Source organism: Sesamum indicum, linkage group LG3 (assembly GCF_000512975.1).
Source record: "Sesamum indicum cultivar Zhongzhi No. 13 linkage group LG3, S_indicum_v1.0, whole genome shotgun sequence".
In the NCBI taxonomy this organism is placed as follows: Eukaryota; Viridiplantae; Streptophyta; class Magnoliopsida; order Lamiales; family Pedaliaceae; genus Sesamum; species Sesamum indicum.
Genome location: NC_026147.1, coordinates 19,859,179 through 19,883,506, shown reverse-complemented (window position 1 = coordinate 19,883,506; position 24,328 = coordinate 19,859,179). Strand labels below are relative to the sequence as shown.

Here is a 24,328-nt window from a genome sequence, read left to right as displayed (position 1 = left end):
CCAACGGTTTGCATGAGGGAGTGCTGGATTCATATAATGGTCTTAAAGGTGAATTTATCAGTTTCCCACTTATACAATCTCTGCCTTTTACTTTTTAAACAGATAAGACTGTTTGAAGTCTTCTTGTGGTGTCCCACCAATCAAATAGTGATACAATCAATAATCTTTCTCAAACTGATAAAGAATGCTGTCTATATCTTTCGACTGATTGAATGCTGAGATGGTGGGCCGTGACAATATTCGCTTGTATGTGCCTTTCTCCCTCCTATTATAAAAAATTGTAGTGCTTGGCTCTGTCCTTTGTGCGTGAGTAAACCTGTGTGACCAAAAGAAATGTTACTTATTTCTCACAGCAATGGATTTGGTCTTTCTTGTGTCTCAGTTCAAGTCTCACAGAAACAATCTGGAGATGCTGAACGTAGTTGTCATATTCACCACAACTTGAGTGATGACGACGACTTATTCTCAAAGATGGGAGCTCCCAGAATTGGCCGGAAATACCAGTTTGGTTCATCAAATTCTGATGCAGAAATCGAGTACAGGAGAGGGCGAAGCTTGAGAGAAGGCCGCAGCCGCAGCCGTAGAGAACACTAAAAAAGTTACTAGGCCTGGCACAAATGGCTAGGAAGACGCAAACTGTTGCTTGTATGTATTTGCATCGGTTGTCTTTACTTCTGTTGGGGACTTCACATCCTCAACGATCTATATCTAACCTTTGGTCCGACACTCGCTTGACTTTCCTTTTGTGTGTCTGTCGTATAATATGTCGTCTGGGGAGTGTCTGTGATATTACATTACTTGAAGAACTCTCCCACTGGATCCTCCGAGTAGTAAATATTCTCGACGTGGATCAGTTGGAGCAAAATCAAACATGGAACTTTTTGTATGTAAATGCTAGTATATGCATGGATTCAGAGTGGTAGTAACTTTGAACCTTGTTTCCTGAGAAGAACTTCATGAAGCCTACGTGATGTATTGAGGTTATTACCAAGTAGTTTCCCTTGATCGTGGAATTATCCCTTGGTCTTAATTTAGTTTAAGAAGGGTTGTTCCCATTGTTGTCTTAGGTTATTTCTTTCTGCTGATCCATCCACTGTTAGGGGCTCATTTGTTTCAGACAATGGAATACGAAGATGAGCATTTGTAGTATGTAAGAGGTAAAACTTGAGCAATATTTTCTACCTAATTGGATTTTTCCTATTTCAGTTCATACTCCATCTCGTGTTCAATTTAATAGTTATATACATTATGTGTATAAAATATTTTTATAATTCATATATAGTGAAATAATTTTTATACGTAAAATATGTATAGGTTAAATGAAATAAAAGATTAATAAAGTTTAAAATAGAAAATTCAATCCTTATGTTTGGATTTGTGTTTTGAGTGGTCTATTTTGTATTTTAGAGATAGATAGAGAAAAATAGAGATAAATAAGTGTGTGTTGAAAATAGATGGTAAGTTTGAATTTGTGTTTTGAGGTAATTTAAAATGTTTCAAAATAAGTGGTGTATGTTTGATGTTGGGATTTGGGAGACAAAAATCACTGTTCATTGTCAAATTATATCTCTTTTATATATATTGTTATATATAAATATATATATATAAGTATCGTATGTCTAATGTTGTATGTTTGGGAGACAAAAATCATTCTTTATTATCAAATTATGTTTTTTTATATTATTAAATGTATATATATATATATATATTATATAAAAAATTAAAAAAATAAAAAAACACACAAATAAGGTGTAAAAACACAAAAACAAACATCGAATGTGTTTTATCTTGTCTCGAAAAATGAAAAAATATGAATCCAAACATTGCCAATATGTCTGATGCATCGGAGTACGAGCTTCAATCTATCAAATTCTAAATATTTTTATAACACATACTAAAAATGGTAAAATTAATTTTGGGAAAATGATAACAATCTTCATTCATCATTATCCATTTCAAGGACTAATTATAAAAAGAAACTATATGGTTGATAATGGTGAGTGGAAATATATGCCATGAAATTGAAAAAGATATAAATAATATAAGGTGGAGAGTTTGCAATATTATAATGATAAGTAGACAATTATAACTTTTTTAATAATGTATTTTTTTTTATCATGCTTTAATGCTCTGTATACATAATTGGTAAAGAAAAATAAAAGGAACAAATATGATATCCATAATTAATTAAAAATATTTCCAAAAACAATTCAAAAAGTGAAATTAAATACCTTTTTTAACATTTTTCTCCAAATACATATGCATAGGCAACTTTAGAGGAAAGTGAAACACGTTTTTACAATAATAAATAAAGATTCCCGGGGATGTGTTAAAAGTTAAACCCTTCCGTTCCATATATTCTGTTCTTCATCCCCAGCATCCAAGTCAGAGGTTCTCTTTGCTCTCGGTCCGTCAATGGATTTGAATGATCACATTGAGAAAATCCTTTGGACTGAGCAACAAATTTCTGAACGAGTTTCTGAACTGGGCTCTCAAATAACCCAAGACTTTAAAGCCGGGAATGTAGTTCCTGTGGTTGTGGGCGTCGCCACCGGAGCATTTCTGTTTCTAGCGGACCTTGTTAGGAAGATTCATCTGCCCATTATTGTGGATTTCATTCGGGTTGAGTCCTACGGGTCCGGCACTGTTTCAAGTGGTCAGCCCACGATTTCTTTCGAGTTGAAAGTTGATGTTCGACACAAGCACGTCATTCTGGTATTTTATGGATTTGTTTGTTGGTTGTGAAGTTTTTCGTTGGTCTAAGGGGGGGTTGATTTTGTTTTGTCTATGATGTTGGGTTTGTAAATGGGTTTCCTGGAAATTTGTTGTTCAACTAAGAAAAGAATCTTTAGTTTTACTCTGTGCATTTGTGAGGAATGCTAAGTAATATTTTTATAGAGGTGATAGCAACCAAATTATTGAGCCCAAAATACACGTGGTTGGACTTACAACCACAACATTTCTCCGTATTTCATTTACTCCAACCATCTCCATTGCTGAACTCAAGTTGTCACACTCAATTGTACTCTTTCTGGCAGGAAATTATTGTCGATAGATATATGGGAGTTGTGCAGGTTGTATTTGTTTGTGTATGGACCTTTGGGGTTATATTCTTGTCGAGGGTGCTGGAGCTGATGGTAGGTTTGATGGTGTTATGGAGAGGTTGTGATTGTTGCTGGTGGAGTTTGAGGGTTGTGGATAAGAAAGTGAGGGAAGCTCGTTCTATGTTCCTGTAGGAGATTATTCACATTTATTTAGCACATATAAATTTGATTTGATGACATCAACAACAAATGCACTTTTGTGTCATTGTTGATGTCATTGATGGGCACTGGTGATTATCTCTATGAATGTGAGCAATGCTCCTGGAGAAGCATCTAGTGAACCTGGAGTATATGGGCTTAGGGTAGTGATAGAGGTGGATGAACTCATAGGGTGTTTGAGAAGGCAGCAATCTTTGACAGGGAGGGTTTACTGGAGTTATTTCCCATTGCTATGGTCCCTGCGGATGCTCACGCAATGTGATTTCTGCCCAGTGCTCTGAACGTCAAAGTGAAGAAATTCAACCAAGCGCGGGTAAACGACGGGAGTAACTATGACTGTCTTAAGGTAGCCAAATGCCTCATTATCTAATTAGTGACACGCATGAAGGATCAACGAGACTGTCCCTGTCTACTATCTAGCGAAACCACAGCCAAGGGAACGGGCTTGGCGGAATCGGCGGGGAGCTTGCTATGAACTGTTTCTTTCTGGGAGTACATCTTTAGCAGAGATCAATGGGGATTAAGTGTTGTATTTCAAGGACTGTCTGTTTGGGTTACTGGCGACCAGGAATTGATTTGGGTCAGATATAGTCTGTGCTTCAGGTTCATAAGCCAAATGGATCCTTTTATCAAAGTGATGTTAGTCGTTTATTTCATAGACTATGTCTGGATTCCACTTCTTTCTAAAGATAGGCAAGTTCATTTATGGGTCAACAACTTTGTTACCTTTTATTTTTAAAGAATTGAATTAGAAAACAGCTTCACCACCGAATTTCTATGAGATAAATTCGCTTATGACATTGATGACTTTATGCAATAATTAGCTTGTATTAGTTTGATACATATTTCATTTGCCATGTATTTTCAAAGTTCAATCTGTTTTAGGGTATTCTTGGATAACTTGGATGTAATTGAGAATATAACGATTTCAAATGGTTCACATCAATATTTTATATTGATAAGAGAGATAGGGTTGAGGAGAATTGGTTTCACCTTCCTGGATATTTTCTTTTGGGAAATAAAGATTAGAAGGAACATTTGTCTATTTTGGTTGGAAGGATTGGGAAGAGGAGCAAAATAGGAAATTGCAATGCTAGTTTTCATCCTTTCATGGAGAGAACTCTGATTCTCCATTTATTGTACGAGGAAAGTGGCAAATAGTTGAAGGATGGAACACGATTAGGTTCCATCAGTTTCTTTTCTGTTTCCGTCTCCTTCCAACCTCACTGCTTACCGAATTAGTTGTCATTTGCCAGTGTTTTCCCAACTGAAAATTTCCTACTACTACTCAACTTTAGATCCTTTTTACATACCATGCAGCAAATCTATTGCAGAACATATATGTGAAAAATGAGTATGAAATCTCGAGTGATTTGGTCCTACAAGAAAGTGTTGTCCTTACTGCAGTGTGATAGAATGGGCTTCTTGTACAATATGCTTCCGTATAAGGTTCTTAATATGGCTTTAGCAACTGTATTTTACTCAGGGACTTCCTGCCATATACAATAACATGTTTAGTGTGCATGGTGCAACACGTCGCAAGCTGCTGCTTTACTGTTTCCTTTCTTCTATTGTTCTATGCTACGTAACATAAGCAAATTCTGCTTCTTTTCTGTTTCTTTTCTTAGGTTGAGGATATTGTAGATACTGGGAGCACTTTGTCCTGTCTAATTGAATATATGAAATCTAAAGGTGCATCTTCCATATCCGTGTGCACACTTCTTGATAAACCAGCACGGCGGAAGGTCCATTTTGAACTGGTTGGTGAAGGAAAGTACTACTGTGGCTTTGAGGTTCTCTCTCTATATCTATCTATCTATCTCTCTATCCATCCATCCATCCCCCATCTCTTACTTGGTAGACTACATTGAATATAAGGACTGGTGCAGTAGAGGTTATAAGCGTGATGTTATTCTTTATGAGTCAGTTACCTCGACAATTTATTTAAAGCAACTTGGGTTGAAATCTTGGCTTCACTTTCTGATATCCTCTCTGAGTATATTTTGTACTAGCTGGAAGCTTAACTAGTACATGGTAGAGTGTGAGGTTTTGATGTTTTTAAGTTGATGGTGAAAAATTGGAAATATTGACGGCAAAAACTTTGTCCATCATATCCACAGATCCATATGAGCTTTGTTTCTGAAGCCATTATCATGACTTGATGAATTTGAGTCTGCATTGTGAATAAGATGTTTGCTTACATTGGCAGTGCCCGGACTATTTTGTGGTGGGCTATGGGCTAGATTTTGCTGAGGTTTACAGGAACTTGCCATATGTTGGTGTCTTGAAGCCTGAAATGTACGAGTGATGGTCTTCTTCATTCCAAATGCGAAGCATACAGCAGACATTACATGGTTAGGATCTTTCCTGTGAAGAACAAGCAACAATGTTCTTTTGACTCAGAACATACCAAAATCTGAATTATCATCTATTGTTTCTCCAGAACTAGGTTGAGTTTTCGCTCTGGAGCGATTGATGATTACATTTGATTAGATTTAGTTTATGCACTACAAAGGTTGGATCTTGTATGTAATACAGGAAGTTCCTCGCTTGTACAACAGAATGCAGTAGTGGCTTATTGTTATTTCACATTGGTTGTTGGAGTGAGAGCATCAGGATGCTGGTTGGCTGGTGATCAAAGCAATGCCTTGTTTTATGAAACAAGCTTCTACTCCATGGAATGAATTGCACAAGTGATTGATCCAGGGCATCCCAACTGGATTGACTGGGATGACAGTTTCTCATTCCGAATCTGTAAACTCAGAATTTTGATCAAATCACACATGCAGTTAAGAGATTTATCTAAAAGATTCGCAATATAACTGAGAAGACGTTTTAAATACCACACATGAGTTACTGGGCATGCGAGTTTGATGTAGCCCATTTGATATCTTCAAATCTGAGGATCAACAAATTCGACTCCGCATTGGTCACAAAATTTCGGGCTGCAATAATTTATAAATCAAACATTTGTTTGTAGGCAGTCGAGAGAGAATGTCTTCATTCTGATGGGTAAATTATGAATTTCAATCTTATTAAACCCGTGAATATTTTATAGTGAAGACATTTGATTTAATAATAAAAGTTGGTATGGTGGTGGTGATGATTAGTGGTTGGTTATTAAGATTATCTCATTCACTTCATCATTTTTATTTTGAACGGACCATAATTAGTTTATAATACTTCATCCTATGACTTTATGTGGACATAGCTTCAATATATAATACTTGTTTGTGTGCTACTTTCTAAACTATAAGTGAAAATTGGAATGTTTAACTCGATTTAATATTTTTGCTTATAAAAATGGGGTAAATTAATATCGGCTTTTATAAACTTTATTATAATTATAAATATTTTTTTGTTATTTAAAAAATTATAAATATCTTTTTTAAAATTAATGATCGTTTAAGAAATACCCTTCGTGATAACTCATTGTATGGAAGTATTTGTTCGATGAACGTTAATTCTTGAGGGTATGTGTAATTTTTCAAACAAAGAATAAGTATGTATAATTAAGTCAACCTTATGGTAGCCCCTTATAATTAACCCTATAAAAAATAGAAAACTATATTAATTTCTTCAAGCAAATAAAAAGACTGAAAAATTAGAAAAATAAAGGTATAATTATACTTTTTTTCCTGAGGTTTGGTATAATTATGCGTAAATATTTTGTACTTTGGAAAATTATAGTTAGTTATCCGGAGATTTTCTTCCGTTAAATAAATAGGTATTTTTGTTAGTAAAAATTTATTAAATTTGTTGATGCTAACAAAAAAATTGAATAAAAATCAATATTTACTAATATTGACTTATTACAGTTCAAAAAAATCTTTTGTAAGTACACTACCCTTATAATGGTGAAAATATACCTCATCACATGCATTAACATATAAAGATGTTTAAAGATAATTTGATTAAAAAAAGTTTTATTTGATTTGCAATAAATCAATAATAAGTAAATATGAATTCTTATTTCAATTATTTTGATATTATCAAATTTAATAAATTTTGACTCATAAAATAATTTATTTTTTAGATGGAAATAAATTTGAAATATATTAAATATAACTTTTTAAATTACATAAGATTTACTTATAATTAAAGAAAATCTCCAAAAAAATAAAAGAGGGAAATGTAGGCTGTGACCTAACACCACTACCCAGCCAAGGTGTAGTTATCATGGCCCACCGCACATCATCCTCTTCCCTAAACCCCCCAAAACCCACAGAGCACAGCCACTGAAAAAGAAAGATTGAATCCGCAGAACGTAGATATGGGCACGACGGCAAAAGCCCTCTCTTTCTCTCTTCTATCTTTGCCCAAACGCTTCTCCTTCAACAGGCCCCTTTTCTTCTCACTACCGTTACATGTTCATCCACCACCTCACAGGGTAGTTTTCCACAGATTCAGGCCACTTTGCACCGCCACCGCCGCAGAAACCGCCACCACGGGATCAGCCACTGATGAAACTGATGCCCTGCAGCCCATAAAGCACTCAATTCTCTTGGAAAGGCTTAGGCAGAGGCACCTTAAAGATTCTCCCCAGACTTCAAAGCCCTCTACTGCCAGCCCACCTCCATTGAGTGGTTCCAAGAAAGTAAAATATGGAGATGCCGAGAGTTCAAGAAAGAAGAAGAGTGGTGGGGTGGAGATGGTTTCGAGTTTTGAGGAGTTGGGTTTAAGTGAGGAGGTGATGGGGGCTTTAGGAGAAATGGGAATTTCAGTCCCGACTGAGATTCAGCGCCCACACTGGTTCTGGCAAGACTCTGGCTTACCTTTTGCCTCTTGTACAGGTTTGATGATGTCCTCTTTTGCTGAAGTTTACTGATCCATGTTATTTTCTGGGATAAGTAGTTAGCTTTTTGCTGAAGTCCTTTCTTGATAAATTCCTTAATTTGTCTGTCATGTCTGATGTTTAGTTTATTACTTTACATTGTGTCTGTGAATTGTTTAGTGGTTATTGATATAGAGGATTTAGTCTGGCTGCTTTTCTAGAAATGGATGTTTGGGGGGTTAATAGACCTGTTATTTTGCAATAAATTATTTATTGATTAGAATGGACATGATAAAGAAGACCTTAGATGTGTTAAAAAATGCCATACTGAGTTATTTGCCTTGAACTTGGGTTGCACTTGGCATCTATCCTCAAATGATTCCATGAAGTGGCTCTTTAATTCTTTATGTTCCTGTCAACTTCCACTCTAATGTTGTTAAAATAGTGAATTGAGTTACTAGTTCGCAAAGTAAAAATTCCAGTTTCAGATATTTTTTGACATGGAAACAGCATCTTTTGTTTTCACCATTAGTTGCTCAGAAGAGATGAAGCTTTACATGGTATGCTGATGAAGCCCAGACGTCCTCGGGCTGTTGTACTATGCCCAACAAGGGAGCTCTGTGAGCAGGTTGGTTTTTCTATTCATCCCTTCAATCACTTAAGCTATGGTTACATTGTTCAATTAATGATTCAGGTGCATGTCTAGGTGTTCCGTGTGGCCAAGTCTATTAGTCACCATGCACGATTCCGATCAACCATGGTAAGTGGTGGTGGACGTTTAAGACCCCAAGAAGATTCTTTGAACAGCCCGATAGACATGGTTGTGGGGACTCCAGGCCGAGTTCTGCAACATATAGAAGACGGCAATCTAGTGTATGGCGACATCAGATACTTGGTAACTAGGTCCTTGCACTCAATAATCTCACTTTCATTCACTTCAAGCAACTTCTATTGCATTACTGCAAATTTACAACAGTTTTTCCTTCTTCTACTTGGTAATGATGGCAATCTCTTAATAGGTCTTGGATGAGGCAGACACCATGTTTGATCATGGCTTTGGCCCTGACATCCGCAAATTTCTTGGACCATTGAAAAACCGTGCCTCTAAACCTGATGGTCTAGGATTTCAAACTGTATTAGTCACTGCAACAATGACAAAGGTAGGCCTACTTGAGCTAAAATCTGAGTAAAAGTAAAGTAAACATGCATTGCTATGGTAGATGATTTACAGTGTCTTCAAATGCATATAGGTGGATGCTTGTTTCTTTCTTAGGAAGTCAAATCATGTTGTTGACCTCCTATAATGCATTTTTCTTTGTTTCTTGTCAATATCTCTATTGACAGAATATGATGGATAGTAATCATTAAAAAGATCTCAAGTTGGGATAACAGTCATCTAGAAATGAGATTCTCTTTTTCTTTTCTTTTTTCTGTGCTCTGTCGTGGAGGAAATAGAGAAAGCTAATTAGACTACAATTTGGTGTATGCTGCCGTTTCAGGCCCTTTAGCGGATGTTTCTTGTATTTTGCCTTATGTTCTTTGCTCTTGGACAATTAACAAATGCTTCATTCCTGTAGGCAGTCCAGAAGCTGGTTGATGAGGAATTCCAAGGAATTGCTCATTTGCGCACTTCTACACTCCATAAGAAGATTGCTTCAGCTCGTCATGATTTTATCAAACTCTCAGGTTCAGAAAATAAGCTGGAAGCCTTGTTGCAGGTATGGTACTTCCTTGCAGGTTTTAATCAATTTCATGTGACTGCTGTTGCTTATAGGAGAAACAGTGGAGTAAGTGCCAACAGGGCCAACACTCCTATGCCCACAATATATAGATATTTACGTATCTACTGATATTAGTTTACATGAATTCTGACTTAAGGATTGCTTGTGTGGCTGACCAGACCAATTTGACTAGTTACTTTGTAATATGCTCTGCTTAATTTCTTCTTTGCCTCAATTGGTCTTAGATTCTCAGTAATGGACCACTCATTTCTCTGCAAAGGCTCCATTTCTTTCCATAGAAAATGGGTAAAAGGGCAAACGATGGGAGAAACTCTTTTCTCAGGAAGCATCCCTGGGATACAGTATTTCTTTGGTTTTCAATGTGTTTTGTAGTGTTTCTCAGTTTCCAGGACCTCAAGTGCAATATTTTGATACAATTAACTGAAGTGTGACAACTAAATTTAGTTGAAATAACTCTAACTTAGATAAGAATTTTTGCAGATTTGTTAGTATCCTTAAAATTGTATACGTTTACATAAATAATTTAATGTTTGATTACATTCTGATATTCTTTTGCTCAAATTTTTATTTTAGCTTATCATCTATTTCTTTTGAAGTAGTTTAATAAATTTTATCATAAACAGAGTATTCATCAATAGCACTTTCAGCCAGTATAAAAAAAAATGAGACAAGATTCAATTCCATCTAATAGATATCTTGTTTCTATAAGAAGTTAACATTTTTCCATATGTTTTCCTTGACTTTATTAGACTTTCTAGTATTTTTCAGGAATTTCATTGCAACCAACAAAAAATTCAATTGGTTTGGATATTTTCTTATTTGTAATATATAAAGTACATGCTAATGAATGTCTATAATACCCACATCTATGCTTGCCTGAAACTTTTTATTGAGTTGTTCTTTCTGAGTATAAGTAGCAGTCGTGGATTTGACTATAATCTAGGTTTGATAATCTTGGGCTAAGCGCAAATAACATGTTAAGGCTATGCCTTGGCCATGCCAGCAGGTGGCTTGGTAGGATAGATAGCAGCCTTGGAACTATTGGTCTGACTGCATACTAGGAGTCTTGGACTAGGCGGTTCTGCTTGATGAGGATGGTAGGGCTAACAACACTAGTAAAATTCTGACACTATCACCAGCCTAAAGTTCCTTTTTCATGTAGTTGCACTGATGTCTTTATAAGTCTGTACCAATTACTTACAAACATGCATAAGTACATGTCTGATATGTATCCATCTTGAAAAGCCGTATTGGAGCCGGTTCGTGTCCTAAAGTTTTTAGGAAATATTCTTGCCCATAGGTTATAGAAGTGTTGTTCTTGACATCGTAAGAAAATGTTACAAAAAATTTTCTTCCTTTTTCTTTCAATTTGGTTTGATATGATTATGTGACTACAGGTTCTTGAGCCAAGTTTAGCAAAAGGAAACAGAGTGATGGTTTTCTGTAACACATTGAACTCTAGTCGAGCTGTAGATCACTTTTTAAACGAAAACCAAATCTCTACTGTCAATTACCATGGGGAGGTGCCGGCTGAACAAAGGTGAGACGACATATGGTGCCTATGTAGCGGTTCGCCTGTATACACTTGCTGCTTATGATCACACCTATTGAGTTACAAAAGAGATACCATCAGGATGGAACAGTCAACATGGACGTGTGTAAATTGAAAGATTTTCTTATTGCTATTCTGCTCTTGTCTAAAATGGTGTTCATATTTATCTCATACAGGGTCGAGAACCTGGAAAGGTTTAAGAGCAATGATGGAGATTGCCCCACCTTAGTCTGCACAGATTTGGCAGCGAGAGGATTGGATTTGGATGTTGACCATGTTATCATGTTTGATTTTCCCTTGAATTCTGTAAGCAGAAGTTCCCCTACTTGTCTTTTTCTCTGTGCACGCGTCTCTTCTCTTATGGCCACTTCTGCAGCAGATATGTGACTATTTTTCTTGCTTTTTAGATTGATTACCTCCACCGCACTGGAAGAACTGCTCGCATGGGTGCAAAAGGTATTTATACAAGTTGTTCAATTGTCCAAACTTGAAGTAGTTTCTTCAATATATGTAATTTGTATCTTTTATCTGTCAATACATTGCAGGTCTTTAAGTTATCTGTTGACATTATTCTTTGCTCCCTGCAGTTTTTACACCTATGAGCATCTTCTTACCATGCATGCTTGGTTTTTGGTTTAATCTGGTGATATCATGCATTTTCTTTATGCTTGCTTCCTTTCCTATCTATTCATATCTCATGATTTGCTACTTTTCTGTTGCATTTCCTCAACAAAACTTTTTTCTGGACTTGAGAACAGTATGCCTGTTGCTGATATTATTGCTTCGTGTGAAAAGCATATCTAGTTGCTAATTAAGAATGCCTTCTTCACAATGTCAGGAAAGGTGACAAGTCTGGTTGCTAAAAAGAATTTAATTTTGGCCACTCGCATTGAGGAAGCTATAATGAAGAATGAGAGCCTGGAATCTCTCTCCGTAGATAGTATAAAAAGGGATCTTGCCAGGTCCCACATAAATGAGCAGAAGGAGAGAAATGCAAAGATGGCAAGAGTTTCCAGTTTGAAGAACAAGGCTAAAGCTGCCTCAAAATCACCTGAAGCCCGTAGCAAAGCAATAGTCACCAGGAAAACCTCAGCACCTAAATCCAGCAAAGCTCCTGCAATTTCCAAAGCTAAGTCGGTCATTAAAGTTTTGAAAACATCTAAGACATCTTCTCGCGGCAGCACCCCAAGAGGCACGACGTCTAGTGGGAAGAAACAGTTGGGAAGTAGAAACTCGGGGGTCGTTAGATCTACGTCGAAGCTAAATGTTGTTGGATTTAGGGGCAGGAGTGCAGTAAAGGCAGGTTGATATCTACCAGCTTGATTCTTTTCTTGATGTATCATATCTTTTGTTTTCTTTCCTTTCTGACTGAGACAGTAAATTATCCATTACATCGGCATCTGGGGAAAAATAGTTATACCAGAGCTGCACAAGATTATGTTACACAATGAACTTAACATACGCTACTTAGCTCTGTTTGATCTCTATTATTGGCCTTGGGAAGAACATGTGAAACTTATACAAGCTTACAGAAAAAATCTAAATTCAGCAACAAATCAAGTACAACGGCATCTCAGTGTCTGATCTTCTATGCCTGTCTGAATCATTTGTTCATACTCGCACCAAAAACAACACATGGAATTTTGTTAATGAATCTCCCTTATTTCCATGGAAGTGCTCTCTGGCTTTTGGCGGGGGTAACGGCGTTTCCTGCAGAGTCATAGATGATGACTCCTGAGAAGTCTGGGAGCTGGCATTTTCCTCCCATGAGTATATTCTTCTTCCACAAGGAGCTCTCCCCACTGTAAGCACTCGGGTCGACATCCCCAAACTGGTACCCAATAATCTCTTCCGGATTGAGTTGGATGACGGGCTCGTCATTTCCATAGCCATAACAAGCTTTCCATCTGCGCAACCGTCGTGAATGGCTGGCACACATGAACAGAGCCAGTGCACACAAGAGGAAAGTTCCAATACCAAAGCCCATGTGAGAGAGGCCAATTGGCTGGTTTTTGAAGAAGATATGTCTAGCCATGAGGGTCTATTTGCTAATGCTTCTTAGTTTGGCACGAACTCAGAAGGAGCATGTGTGATTTTATAGGTACTTCTGTTGATGGCATATGGGGCTGTTTGAGTTTGAGGATTTGTTGTGTGATTAGGTTTTGAGTTCTGGTTTGGTTTGTGGAGTCGGTGATCTTCTTGGACCATAAAGGTTAAACTTTGTGATGTGTATGCAGGACATTTTGAAGCCTTTATAACTACTAAAAAATGTTTGTTCGGAATTGCTTATGGAACTCAACAAGGATGTAAATGAATATTTTCTAACAAATATACTTTTAAACTTTAAAGAGAATTCAATTTAAGTTCTATCTAAGAGAAAAACCACTTTTAAAATACAATAGTAGCTTTTTTCTTTTTCTTTTTAAAATTAAAAAGTGTGAATAACTTCAATTCGGTCACCACAGGCTTCATAGATTATCACTTACAAGACACTTTTGAATTATCCATCAACATAATTCTCCGATCTTAAAGATCATAAATGACTTATAGAATTATTTTTGAATTATCCATGAATACAACTCTCAAATCGAGAGAAAAGTTAGAATCGTTGAGAATAAACAGGATCAATTTGGACTTTTAACCGTATGCCTAGGCTTCATGAGGCCCAAAGCCCACTGGACAAATCAAATTCTTCTATATGGCGCATCTGATGAAGACCTGAACATTTTCACTACAGAGTAAAAGGGGCTTTCTTTTCTCTAGTTTCTGTGTCATTCTTGCTTACAGTCTACGTCCCAAAATGCGTCCCCGCTCCTCAATTTCTCTCTGCAAACTACTACTCTCCGGACACCCATTTGGAAGATCTTCAAAGCCCGATTCTCCATTCCTCACAAGACATCTAGCAAATTTCTCAAACCACTGCTCCTCACACCATTATTCCAAGAAAAGCCATCATTTTTATCACCCTTCAAGCGTAGTTTCTCTTTCTCAGCCCCATTTCAGGATTTTTCAGGAATTCCGGGGTTACAGTGTTGATACTGACAAGGAAGTGGATAGAATTAACATGAAGTTCGCGGAAGCTAGGGAGGAGATAGAGTCAGCCATGGAGTCCAAAGAAACTGTGTATTTCAATGAGGAAGCTGAATGTGCACGTGCAGCTGTGAGTGAAGTTCTTGAAATGTATCAAGGGCTGTTGAAAAAGCTACCCGAGAGTGAGAGGGCGGCGATACAGAGGGCAATGGGGCTCAAGATTGAGCAGTTAAAGGCTGAGCTTGAACAGTTGAATGAGTAGTGAGTTTTTTGGCGTTTAAATTTACTAATCTTTCTGTTGTATGAATCATATTTGGGCTATTATGAGCTCTTTATGCTTGTGAATTAAAACTTTGGAGATGTTTGAGGATGACAGTGAAGCACAAGTTAAATGAAATAATGGAATCAGTAATTTTGATATTGTGGATTCTCAATTTTAAGATGTTAGCATTTTGGTGTTGTGCTGTAACCTTACTATTTGGTACTTGTGTGCCGTAACCTTGTAATCCTCAAGTTTTTGCTGGCATTTGGACAGCTATTGCTGCTGTTGTGAAATTTGAAATTTATCTCATAGCCGTGGAGTCATAGCTATGATGGGGTAACATATGTCGAGGGGTCATTTTGGTAGTGATATAAACTTCGTTGAATACTATTTGTAAGTGTTGCAAATGGTGCTTGCCAAGAATGAATTTGCAGTAACAGTTTACGGTATTGGAATTGGAGTGCATTTTATTGAGTCACAAAACCAGTAACCTGGGACTGTCTACTTTTTATTTCCTTGATTTGCTGTGGTTCTTTGTTGATGTTAAAACACATCTTATGTATATACAAATGGTAGGAAGAGAGAGGATAATCTGATAACTGATAGTTTGCTTTTGCAGATTGCATGAGGAAATGCATTTCCTTGTAGATACATAACCTTAAATTTATTTGAGCTCAGTCTGAAAACTAAATTCCAATTTGAATCTTATGCTAATTTGTGCTGAATGTTGCCATATGAAAAAGGATGCTAACTACCTGGCCATTACGTGGGAGGTGTTGAGAATTTCGAGTCATACCCCACATCTACTAAAAAGGAATGCAATGAAAGAAAAAGGAAGGAAGAAAATATCAAATCTGCCTATTAATGTAGAACAAGAGTTGAAGTATGGGGCATGATGTGAATCTGATATCTTGGCGCTAGTTATGCGTCCAGATTTATGTGAAGTCAAGTACCTGGGAAACATATAGTAGCAGCTTACAACTTGTCTTTCCTCAGAAATTATCCAAACTGATCTTCTGCATAGCTATCAATTTGATTGATTGGAGTTGTATGACTTGACATATGTGTAAATTGCTTTTGTATGGTATGATGACTAGGTGGTAGTTCTAGTGAATTTCATCTTAGAGAAGTGGGCGTTGTTGCTGCATCTTTTTATCTCACCTCCATTGCCAAGAGCCTGGAACAAAGAACTGTGCAAGTATTTCTTGTGGGATATGCAGAACTTAAAAAAGGAAGGTTTAATGTGGTGGTGGTCAGTGTCAATAAAAATGGTGGACTTGGGAGGCGAGAAACCTTGTCATGTTTTAGTTGTAAAGGGAGCAAGAGACTCTTCGGAAGAGGATCACTGCATACGATTATGGCTGCCAGAGAGGTGATTGTCATCTGTGAGGTCTGTCTAACCATATTATTACTTTGGGAAGCTAATATGATACGATGAATAAGTTCTCAAAATTGCAGTTGGGAATGATCACCAAGTTCTGTTTTAGCTAGAACTGTGATGTCAAGATAGGATCCAAAGGATATCTATCTTGTCTTTGTGATCAGCAAGTAATAAGGCACATCTGGTTGAATTCTTATCATCACATTAGGAAATGTCTGTTGAATTCCAAACAAGTTTTAGGTTGCTACCAGACTGCCTAATCCAATCAAATTGGAGTGAACCGTCTAGAATTGTCCTCTAATTTTTTATTGGGTTTTCTTTTTTATACAAGACATTGTCCAGTTTGGAGAAGAGGATTGAGTGATTCATAGGAGGATAGGTAATATTTGGACATGTCAGGATAGAATAATTATGTTTTTTGCTGGAAGGATTGATTGCCTTGAAATTTGGTGGTGGAAGCCATTCCTGTGGGATCCCAGCTTGAATTACTGCTGTAATCTGCTGGTAATCCCGCTGGTGAAGGATGAGTTCCAAAATGAAGAGTTTTTATACCGGTTCCAAACATGGTAATCCAGAATCCAAGCCCATTCTTAAATATCTTTAGCTTTTCTTCAGTCCCTCAACAAATATTTAAAGACAAAGCATGAAAGCAATAGTAATAAACCCTCTTAAGAAAACCACCAAAAGATTACACTTATCCTTTTCTGTATGTGGTTAAAAATTTCTTTTGTTTTATCCCAATATGGCATCTCTATCTTTATCAGAAATGCAATGAATTCAATGCAAGAAAATGACAAATAGTAGAGCATGAAAGTTATGATATCACAATCTCTCTCCTTTTCTCTGAAGATTGCTGGTTGTGAATGACATCCAAACAAAAAAGGGACTGTTTGAGAATGTAAAAGAGCATCAGATTCTGAGATATGTGAAGAGATCTCTTGACTGTCTCCTGAGGCATGTGGGGAATGGGAAAGAAATCATGGGCTGCTCCTTTGTGTCCCCTTGTGCATAATGAAACATTTTGGTTCTACATCATTGCTCTCGAATGCATACCATTTTCAGTAAAATCTTTTCCGCATTGTACCACTAGTGACCAACCTATAGTACCATATTCCAATAGTTTATTACTATGTTTTTCCTTTTTTTGGGGGGGATTTACAAAATGGGAAAGCCCGGACGGCGTCTTATAGTCCAACTAAGGAGGATTGTGTTGAATATGTCTAGTGGTTTTGATTCCTACATATAACAATCCTATAGAGACACTATCCCAGATTTCAATAGAACTACGATCACTTTCATCCTTACATTCTTCTTACATCAACCATGCATAACAGCCAAAAAATCGGAAATGTGAACTGATATAAGAATCGTATGAAGCATCCCGACAACGTTATTTTATCCCCTTGTGTAGAAGTCAAGTGATCATTCCCAAACAAGAATAATCTCTATGGTGCATGTGACGTTGAGGGGTCTACTTTGTCACACTTCATGGCGCAGAAACTCATCCATAAGACTAAAAAACACAGGACACAGACCAATCTTAGGAAAGTCCAAGCTAGCTGTTTGTTTGCATGTAGCAGGATTTTCTATACACTGTTAGAACTGAAGTCAAAGGAATGGCCTCATCCATGGATATCAGGAGCCCATTGATAGTTTGTCCAAATATTTTGTGCACAGCATTGATATTTGTGGAAGTTTAGAGAGAGAGAGAGAGTTCAGTAGGTGAGCTGGAAAGAGAGTTTTCCTCCTGAGAAAGAGGCAGGTTTGAAGGAGGAGATTCATCCAACATAATGGTAAAAAAGTCCCCAGAAAAATGTGAAGTTCTTACCTGCTTCCATTTTCTTGAAATTTGAAATGGAACATAACAGTTTCAAAATCATACCTAAGAATGATAAATAAATCATCAGTTCAGCAGTAACTTGAAATTTTGAATTAGTTGCTGCTATGAGATGATGTGTGGTGGGAATCAGCTATCACATTCAGGAGCCAAACTGAGAAACATAATGTAACTAAAGCTGTACAAAGAAATTGCCTAAGGCATTGTCCAAATACAAGGAGCAGAGTGTTTGGCTCTTGCTTCCCATAATAATTGCTCACCCTTCATGCTGGGAAAGAAAGAAAGAAAAGTCACTACTTATCCCCTAATGCTAAAAAGGTTGTAGGAAACCGAATTACATTGAAAGCTTAATCAGCTTTGATTTGAGGACTGTTTTATTAGAGGCTGAGAAGTTTTCCCTGATTCCTCCGGTGGACTCTTCACTTCCATTAGAAGAGCCACCACTTCCTTCATGGTTGGCCTTTCAGCTGGCGATGAGTTCACACAAAACATAGCGATTCCGAGAGTTTGTAGCATTTCTTGCACCAATTGATCCGGCAAGCCTTGGAGCTTTGGGTCGAGTACTGACACAGCAGGTTCAAAGCTTCCCATTTTCTTCTTCACCCACTCCACAATGTGCAGCCCGTCGCCAATCTGTGGTTCAACTGCACTGCGCCCGCTTAAAATCTCTAGCAAAACCACCCCGTAGCTGTAGACATCGCTCTTTTCTGTTATGTTTACGGTGTATCCATACTCTGCAAGAACGAGAAACAGCTTATTACACGAAAGAAATACCAGATTTCCTAGTTATAACACCTTAGAGTGAGAAGAAAGGACTTGCCAAAAACCAAATGAGTGGAAAACAGTCTTGGTTGAAGACAGTGATTAAAAAGTTCAATAAACACTTGCCTGGTGCAATATATCCATAAGAGCCTGCTACTCTCGACATTGCCTGTTGATAGTTTGGAGAGTTCATTAGCTTTGCAAGTCCAAAATCAGCCAAATAAGCCTCGTACTTGGAATCAAGGAGTATATTATTGCATTTCACATCTCTATGAAGAATGGCGGGCAAGCAATCGTGATGAAGATAAGCAAGACCTTGAGCTGATCCAACAGCAATCTTGTACCTAGTTTCCCAGTCCAAGTTTCTGTTATTCTGCAAAAGCTGTTGAAGGTTTCCGTTTGGGATGAAGTTGTAGAGAAGAAGCTTAACACTCTTGTTTGAACAATAGCCCAGTAGTTTCACAATATTCCTGTGCCTAATGTGTCCAAGAATTTGAATCTCAGCAGCAAAAGAGTCTATTGGTTCTTCATCCTTCTTGGTTCTCCACAACTTTTTAACTGCTACCAACTCACCATTAGGCATTTCTGCCTTGTAAACCACCCCCGAACATCCTTTTCCAATAACATTTTCATCTCTCAAGCAATTCAAGATGTTCTCAATTGTGAAGTTGAGCTTCTGAAACGGAATGAAGGTCCAAGGGTAAGAGAAATCCTCTTCTGTAGAGGAGCTTGGCATTCCTCACTTCTCGATCACATATTTATGATTACGTGCCACAATTATCCAGGTAGCAACAGCTGCCATTGTCACAGAAATCAGGATCACAGCAACTAAAGCAATTGTTTTGGCTGACTTCAACCCATTTCTTCTCATCAGACGCGAAGAACAAGTGGAGCCATCAAGAGATTGACAAAGGTGAGGATTTTCCAGGAAAGAATTCATGGTTAAAGTGTGGAAGAATGGTGTCACAGGTATTGGACCAGAGAAGTTGTTACATGAAACATTCAGGAATGTGAGACTTGTGAGAACACTTATAACTGAGATCCTCCCATACAGCAAATTATTTGAGAGGTCGAGGGATTGCAGCTGAGTCAAACCAGACATTGTCTCTGGGATTTCACCAATGAACCGGTTTGCTTTCAGATCTAAACTAATTGTTAAGCTTGTCAAGTAGCCAATTTCAGATGGTATGGGACCAGAAAAGCTATTGAAGCTCAAATCAAGTAGAGTGATTTTCTGCAAGTTCCTAATGGACTTTGGAATTGCACCGGTAAGAAGGTTATTGTTCAAGATAAGTTTATTCAAGTAACTGAAATTACCAAAACTCCAAGGGATTTCACCTGTGAAACTATTTCTACTAAGATCAAGCTGCTCTAAGTTAACTAGGGCCCCCAACTGAGACGGTATGTTGCCTGTAATGTAATTATTATGCACATCCAACAACTCTAGAACCGAAATGTTACCGATTTCAGGAGGCAAACCACCAGAAAAATGGTTCATATATAAATCAAGAAACACGAGATTTTGCAGTTGTCCAATCTCTTTTGGAATCTGACCTGAAAGTTGATTCTCGCCAAGCCTTAACCTCACAAGAGACTGACATCTTGCTACACTGCGTGGCAATTCCCCGGTTAAGGAATTCCCTAGTAGCAGCAGCTTGCTCAGTTTCTTTAAGCCAAATACTTCTTCTGGGATTGATCCTGTGAGCTTGTTCCGTGAAAGGTCAAGCGCATAAAGTTCAGTACAGTTCCCAAACTCAGGCGGTATGGTTCCAGAGACTGAATTTCCCCACAAGAAAAAACTCTGCAAGTTCTTCAATTCGCCAATTTGCCCAGGGATTGGACCTGATAATTGATTTTTATCAAGCTGAAGAGCAATTAGGCTCGTGCAATTGCTCAGGCGCCACGGAATTGAACCGGTGAGTGCATTATCAGACAGATGAAGCTGTTCAAGAACATCTAGGTTCCCTAAATCACCTGGAATCTCACCCGACAAATCATTAGCAGACACATCAAGAACAACAAGGGATGAACAGTTGGAAAGTTCAGGTGGGATTGAGCCGGAGAGTGAATTGCCCCACAAAAGCATGCTAGTTAGCTTCTGCAGCTTCCCAAGTTCGGGCGGGATTAAACCGGTGAGCTTGTTCATGTGCAAATACAGGTTTCTCAACTCTGAACAGAGGCCTAATTCACTCGGTATTGAACCGAATACTTCAGTATCATAAAGTGCCAATGTTTGAAGATTGATCAAGTTCCCAAATGTAGGTGGGATAACACCAGAGAGTCCAGTGGCAGCAGCACCAAATGTTGTGAGATTGGTCAGAAGGCCCAACTGTCGTGGAATCTCACCAGTTAGATACGGATTGCCCCCGATTCTAAGTTGCTGGAGGGAAATCAATGAGCCTAATTGCATAGGGATAGACCCATTAAGGAGATTATCTTGGAGGCAGAGGACTTGAAGTGAAGAAAGATTCGCAAGCTGCTGTGGGATTGCACCAGTCAATCTGTTTGAGTTCAAGAAAAGGAACTGAAGCAAAGTCAGTTTGCCTAGTTCAGATGGAATAGGCCCTGAAAGAGAGTTGGAAGACAAATCCAAAAGGCGAAGTTGAGTCAATGAGCCAAAAGAAGATGGGATTGAGCCAGAAATATTGGTGGAGGAGAGGTTAAGAAGCTGAAGAGAGGAAAGGGAAGAGAGGTCCGAGGGAATTGAAGAAAGATTGAGAAATGTATCTGGAATTGATAGTGAAATGACCCTTTCTTGAGGAGAACAAGTTATGCCCTGCCAAGAACATGGAGTTGGATTTGAAGGGTTCCAAGAAGAGAGAACAGGAGATGATTTCTTGTAGTAAGGGTCTGCTGCTGACAGGAGAGAGAGAAGAGCTTGTCCATCAGAAGACAGACACTCAACTTCTAGTGCTGTAAAACTTAAGCTAAAACAGAGGAGAAACATGAAGAGAAATGCGGCTGTAGGGGTAGCAAAATACAATCTTTTTAACTCCATTTTCAGCCTTCAAAATGGGTTTCTTCTTCTTCTTTTTCTTAACAGTCAAAAAGTCAAGAAACAGGACTCAAAAGGGAGGGATTCCGGTGGTGGTGATGACGGCGGGGGAGGTGAAAGTCCACTCTAGCTAAGGGGACAATATGCATGTGAAAGAGGCATTTCTGGTGGTGGGAATGCTTCAAATGCACACAATATAGAGGTATTGAAAATCCATGCATGTGAGCAAAAAGCCATCTTTAATGCAACACACCATCACCTCATGTTGGTGAATATCAGAACAGCATAAACTCGTCCTTCTTCCTCTCAGCTCCGCCGTCTGCGGCGGTGCAGCTGTCCCTCTAGTGCAACCACCTCAAGTGGACAATGGTAGCCATTTCTATGACTTTATCACTTTTCTTGGAGGGCTGTGGTGGTGGCTCAGGCGGCGGAGGTGGCGGAGAGATTTAAGTTGCTCTCTTTGTGCAAGAATTTCTTCAGCTTCTCAAGAACCAAAAACTTCAGCTAAGAAACTGATAATAGTTTGGTTTTTATTTAATAGAGTGATTAGGGCGCCACTGATTGTTGTTTTTGTCCCTACTTCCCATACACTGTTTATAAATAGGTCTTTCTTGGACTCTTGAATTCCCAAAATTGCCCCTATACCCCTCAAAAATTCTTGAATATTATTTATATTTCTTGCTATATAATATAATTAAAGTCAATTTGTTCCATTTTAGTGGTGTGTTTTGTTCATTTATCCCTTAGTTTTTTACACTTTGAAATTATTAAAATACAATTACTCACAAAAAGAATATCACTATTTCTTGCATTTCTTGATATTCACTTATTAATTACAAATATATTTATGTTTCAACGTATATAAAAACAAAAAATACATTAATCACACACACACGTAAATAAAATAATATGAGAATGGATTCAATCCTTAATTTGATATGGAATGGAAATACTCAACGGGTAGGTATTTTATATTTTTAATATACAAAGGTACCATTTAATTTTTTATCCCTTTTAAATTAATAAATATTGGTAAATGTTCATTTTAAAAAAAAATTAGGGTAATTTTGGTCATTTCATTATTTTTGGATTGGTAATTTCAAAATTCTCAGAGTTAGTACCAATTGAACATTTACCGAAAATGAAACTTGTTTTGATTCCTGCCCGTAAAATGGTCCACATATTATTTTCTTTTATACTCATTATCTTCTTCCACATCACCATTACTTTTGGTTTTTCTCTCTTATTCTCCGCTTGCAGATATTATTTGGATATTTTTCACAGTAATAATTTCCACTATAACTCCCTTTTTATTTCAACTTTTCAACCTCTACTTGCATTTTATTTGCTTTTAATATTTTGTCTGTCACCAATAATATCTTAGTCTAATAGTTAAAAGGTTAAAACTGAGGTTTCATAAATTAATATGAGATCATGTGTTTGAGTCTCGCAGAAAAAATATATATTTATCTTATTTATATGAATTATTTAATTTTTATTGATAACATAGAAATTAAAGCATTAATTCAAAAATTATAGAATATTATTTTTTTTAAAAGAAACAAAAACCACTTTTTAAAAATGAAGTACTATTTTAATTTTTTAAAAGAAAATAAATATAATAAATTTGCACGGCTATAATTTATCATATCTCAGAACTATTTCCCTAATATTTACTCTCAAAAAAACAAATATTACATCTTGAAAAATATATCGAATAATATCATGAACACTGTTACCCCTTGGACGTATTAGTTATGAATTGAAGTACTTTTTAATAAATATAAAAAATAATTTATTTCTAATAATAAATTGATAAGTGCCTGAAATAAGTGTATATAAACAACCCGTAAGAATGAGTTTGAACAAAGAGGAACATTATAATATAATTTTTTTTATTATGTGAAGTAAAATATATATATATATATATAGTAGATTACAATGGGCACAATCTGATATTTATCAGAATCACAAATATTTTTTTATTGTTTGAAAAATTATAAATATCACATAGAATTAACAATCATATAATAAATATCCTTTTATAATGGATTGTTACAAAACTATTTTTGTTAGACGATCGTTAATTTTGAAAGAGTATTTAAAATTTTTAAAATAATAAATAAATATTTATAATTATAATAAATTTTAAAAAAACACGTCATAATTTATTCTCTACACGAAACTTTTTACAGTACTTATAAAAAATAATTAAATGTGGTAAAAAAAAATTGAGGAAATAAAAAAGGGGTTATTTGGAAATCGAGGAAAGGGAAGTGGGTGCGTTTTGGAATTGGGGCTGAGTATAATGTACTACACTCACATGACATGACATAACATGACATACACCACTCACCTCACAATTAGGAAAGGGATTAAATTAGGGCACAATTCACGATTAGGGTTTTTGTTAGCTAGGGTTTTAAGTTATTGCACACTTTCCCCCCCACTTTTCTTTGTAATTAATCAATGTACCGGAAAGGGGCATTTGGTCTGCATGAAAATTCATTTATTTTTTTTTTCTAATTCTTAGGGTTTTGTTTTTATTTTCTTTGCTCTTAAATCGAAATATTCGGAATCGTATTTCTATTATAACATATGATGTCTTAATCTTGAACGTGTTAGTTCTTTTTTTTTAATAAAATCGATTATAACTACAGTAGATAATATCTACTATACAATGGAAACAACATTTCATACTTATAGTGGGGTTCGACCCATAACCTCTAA

The 24,328-nt window shown here is 36.8% G+C and overlaps 6 protein-coding genes and 1 long non-coding RNA gene across 7 annotated transcripts in view; 4 read left to right on the top strand and 3 right to left on the bottom strand.

Annotated features, from left to right (window-relative positions):
* The window catches only part of LOC105158902 (uncharacterized protein At1g76660-like), a gene marked incomplete in the record, with an annotated part of 6,104 nt that extends 5,049 nt beyond the window's left edge, over positions 1 to 1,055 (top strand). The window contains 2 exon segments of the mRNA XM_011075814.2: positions 1 to 48; positions 383 to 1,055. Coding sequence (XP_011074116.1) covers positions 1 to 48; positions 383 to 594 — 260 coding nt within the window.
* LOC105158900 (hypoxanthine-guanine phosphoribosyltransferase) lies at positions 2,341 to 5,852 on the top strand. Its single transcript, XM_011075813.2, has 3 exons — positions 2,341 to 2,715; positions 4,892 to 5,056; positions 5,473 to 5,852. The coding sequence occupies exons 1-3, from the start codon at positions 2,416 to 2,418 to the stop codon at positions 5,569 to 5,571; spliced, it is 564 nt and encodes a 187-aa protein (XP_011074115.1). The 5' UTR covers positions 2,341 to 2,415; the 3' UTR covers positions 5,572 to 5,852.
* LOC110011671 lies at positions 5,499 to 6,318 on the bottom strand. The gene is made up of 2 exons (XR_002286686.1): positions 6,107 to 6,318; positions 5,499 to 6,015 (listed from the first exon to the last, which is right to left on the bottom strand). It is a non-coding gene; the product is annotated as an uncharacterized LOC110011671 (long non-coding RNA).
* Positions 7,428 to 12,818, top strand: LOC105159026 (DEAD-box ATP-dependent RNA helicase 39). Its single transcript, XM_011075958.2, is given in 10 exon segments — positions 7,428 to 8,003; positions 8,005 to 8,056; positions 8,570 to 8,665; positions 8,744 to 8,932; positions 9,057 to 9,197; positions 9,615 to 9,755; positions 11,177 to 11,319; positions 11,508 to 11,637; positions 11,739 to 11,787; positions 12,170 to 12,818. Coding segments are annotated over 10 exon segments (1,878 nt in total). The 5' UTR covers positions 7,428 to 7,536; the 3' UTR covers positions 12,640 to 12,818.
* LOC105158898 lies at positions 12,955 to 13,607 on the bottom strand. The gene has a single exon (XM_011075810.2). It carries the CDS (start codon positions 13,364 to 13,366, stop codon positions 12,992 to 12,994), a length of 375 nt encoding a protein of 124 aa, XP_011074112.1. The 5' UTR covers positions 13,367 to 13,607; the 3' UTR covers positions 12,955 to 12,991.
* On the top strand, positions 14,054 to 14,779 carry LOC105158897. The gene has a single exon (XM_011075809.2). It carries the CDS (start codon positions 14,132 to 14,134, stop codon positions 14,621 to 14,623), a length of 492 nt encoding a protein of 163 aa, XP_011074111.1. The 5' UTR covers positions 14,054 to 14,131; the 3' UTR covers positions 14,624 to 14,779.
* LOC105158895 (probable LRR receptor-like serine/threonine-protein kinase At1g34110) lies at positions 17,962 to 22,233 on the bottom strand. The gene is given in 2 exon segments (XM_011075808.2): positions 17,962 to 18,575; positions 18,730 to 22,233. Coding segments are annotated over 2 exon segments (3,255 nt in total). The 5' UTR covers positions 21,602 to 22,233; the 3' UTR covers positions 17,962 to 18,192.